Consider the following 1,599-nt stretch of genomic DNA (forward strand, 5'->3'; position numbering starts at 1 on the left):
ATGGAGACGGGAACAGAGGTCAGCGTCATGGAGACGGGAACAGAGGTCAGCGTCATGGAGACGGGAACAGAGGTCAGCGTCATGGAGACGGGAACAGAGGTCAGCGTCATGGAGACGGGAGCAGAGGTCAGCGTCATGGAGACGGGAGCAGAGGTCAGGCCTTCTGTACTCACATAATTCTCTCCAAAGTTGCGCTGTCCCTGTCTGTACGCCTCCACTATCATCTCGGGGGGCTTGGTCTTGCTGACAGCTACCAGGCGGGGGGGCACAGCTGGGAGCGTCTGAGGAGACAAACCATGGAGACACGTTGGAGACAATGGAGGACAAATGGCTGTATGTGCAGGACAGAGGAGGCTTCAGGTCAGAGGTCAGATGTCAGGGACCCCGCCTCCCCCCTCCTATTTTCTATCCTAGAAACTCAGAGAGCCTAACTGGGTCAATGAACAGGACTGATGAAGATCATGGAGGAGAAGATCAAAGGGAAACATCAAACACCCTCTTTGATCTTAGCGCTCATCACTGAGATGATGGAGGGAATCCCGCGATAACATGCTGTCACTCCAAGTCACGCATCGTGTTATGAAAGTGCTGCCGGAGGCTGGAGCTCCTTCCATCCAAAGGTTGATCCGTTCGGCAGCCTTATATAACCTCCACCTCCTCCGCCGCTTCTCCGGCAGCACAGACCCGGAGACGGAGCGACCCGAGCCGCGGTTACCTTTGGCCGGCGGGCCGCCGCCTGCTTCACCCGCTCCAGCACCGACTGGACCGCTTTCCCAACCTCCTCCGACATTGCTACTCTCCACATACCGTCAGGACGGCTACGTAACACGACGTCAGGAGACGCGACAGCGGTGACGTCAATCCGCTTTCAGAGTAAAATTCCACCCGAATTAGTATGGCAAGACGATTTTACATTTATTAGCTTGACTGAATATGTCTCAAATGCAGTTTTAAATACTTCAAAACTTAAAAAGGCTGTCTAGTCACATTTCTATTATAGATAGCACTAAAGCATTCTACCTAGTCATAATTATAATGCTCCTAGTCTCATTATTCTTTTGAAAATATCTAAAACTAAGTTTTAGATAGGCATTATTAAAACTGAGAAATATGGAATTTTAATTTAACTAGTCATATATCAATAGTTGATATCTGTAATTATATTTCTTCTAGCATAAATATATTTTAGATGTCAAGACTTGGATTTCTGGACATCTGTAATGTCTTCATTTTTTATATCAGAAATAGTAATTTTAACTAGCACTAACTCTATTATGGAGATCTGAAATTAGAATTCATCCTAGTGAGAATTCATTTTTAGATAGGAAGAATGTTATTTAAGATATCTTAAACTTTTATTTTGACTAGAAAGAAATGCATTTGAGACATCTGAATTACATATTCAGTCAAGCTAATAAATGTCAAAAGGGCCACTTAAAATCTTTGTCAAGATTGCTAGGTATTTGAAAGTTTATTTTTACTAGTACAATTATATTTTGGGCATCCGAAAATGTTATTTTTGCTGGTAAAATGTAATTTCTGGCTAGTAGTTTTGACCTGGAAGAATGTTTTTTTAGACATCGCTTCTAATAAATGTCA

General features: G+C 43.7%; 1 protein-coding gene across 1 annotated transcript in view; it reads right to left on the reverse strand.

Annotated features, from left to right (window-relative positions):
* prosc (proline synthetase co-transcribed homolog (bacterial)) overlaps nucleotides 1-851 on the reverse strand; it is a 6,581-nt gene extending 5,730 nt beyond the window's left edge. Inside the window, exons 1-2 of the mRNA XM_015389111.1 lie at nucleotides 716-851; nucleotides 174-281 (exon numbers count right to left, since the gene is read on the reverse strand). Of these exons, the coding sequence (XP_015244597.1) occupies nucleotides 174-281; nucleotides 716-805 (198 nt within the window). The 5' untranslated portion in view covers nucleotides 806-851. The remainder of the gene's footprint in view (nucleotides 1-173; nucleotides 282-715) is intronic.
* Between the last annotated feature and the right edge of the window lie 748 nt (nucleotides 852-1,599).

The sequence above is a fragment of the Cyprinodon variegatus genome, unplaced genomic scaffold (assembly GCF_000732505.1).
Source record: "Cyprinodon variegatus isolate N-32 unplaced genomic scaffold, C_variegatus-1.0 Scaffold447, whole genome shotgun sequence".
Classification (NCBI taxonomy): domain Eukaryota; kingdom Metazoa; phylum Chordata; class Actinopteri; order Cyprinodontiformes; family Cyprinodontidae; genus Cyprinodon; species Cyprinodon variegatus.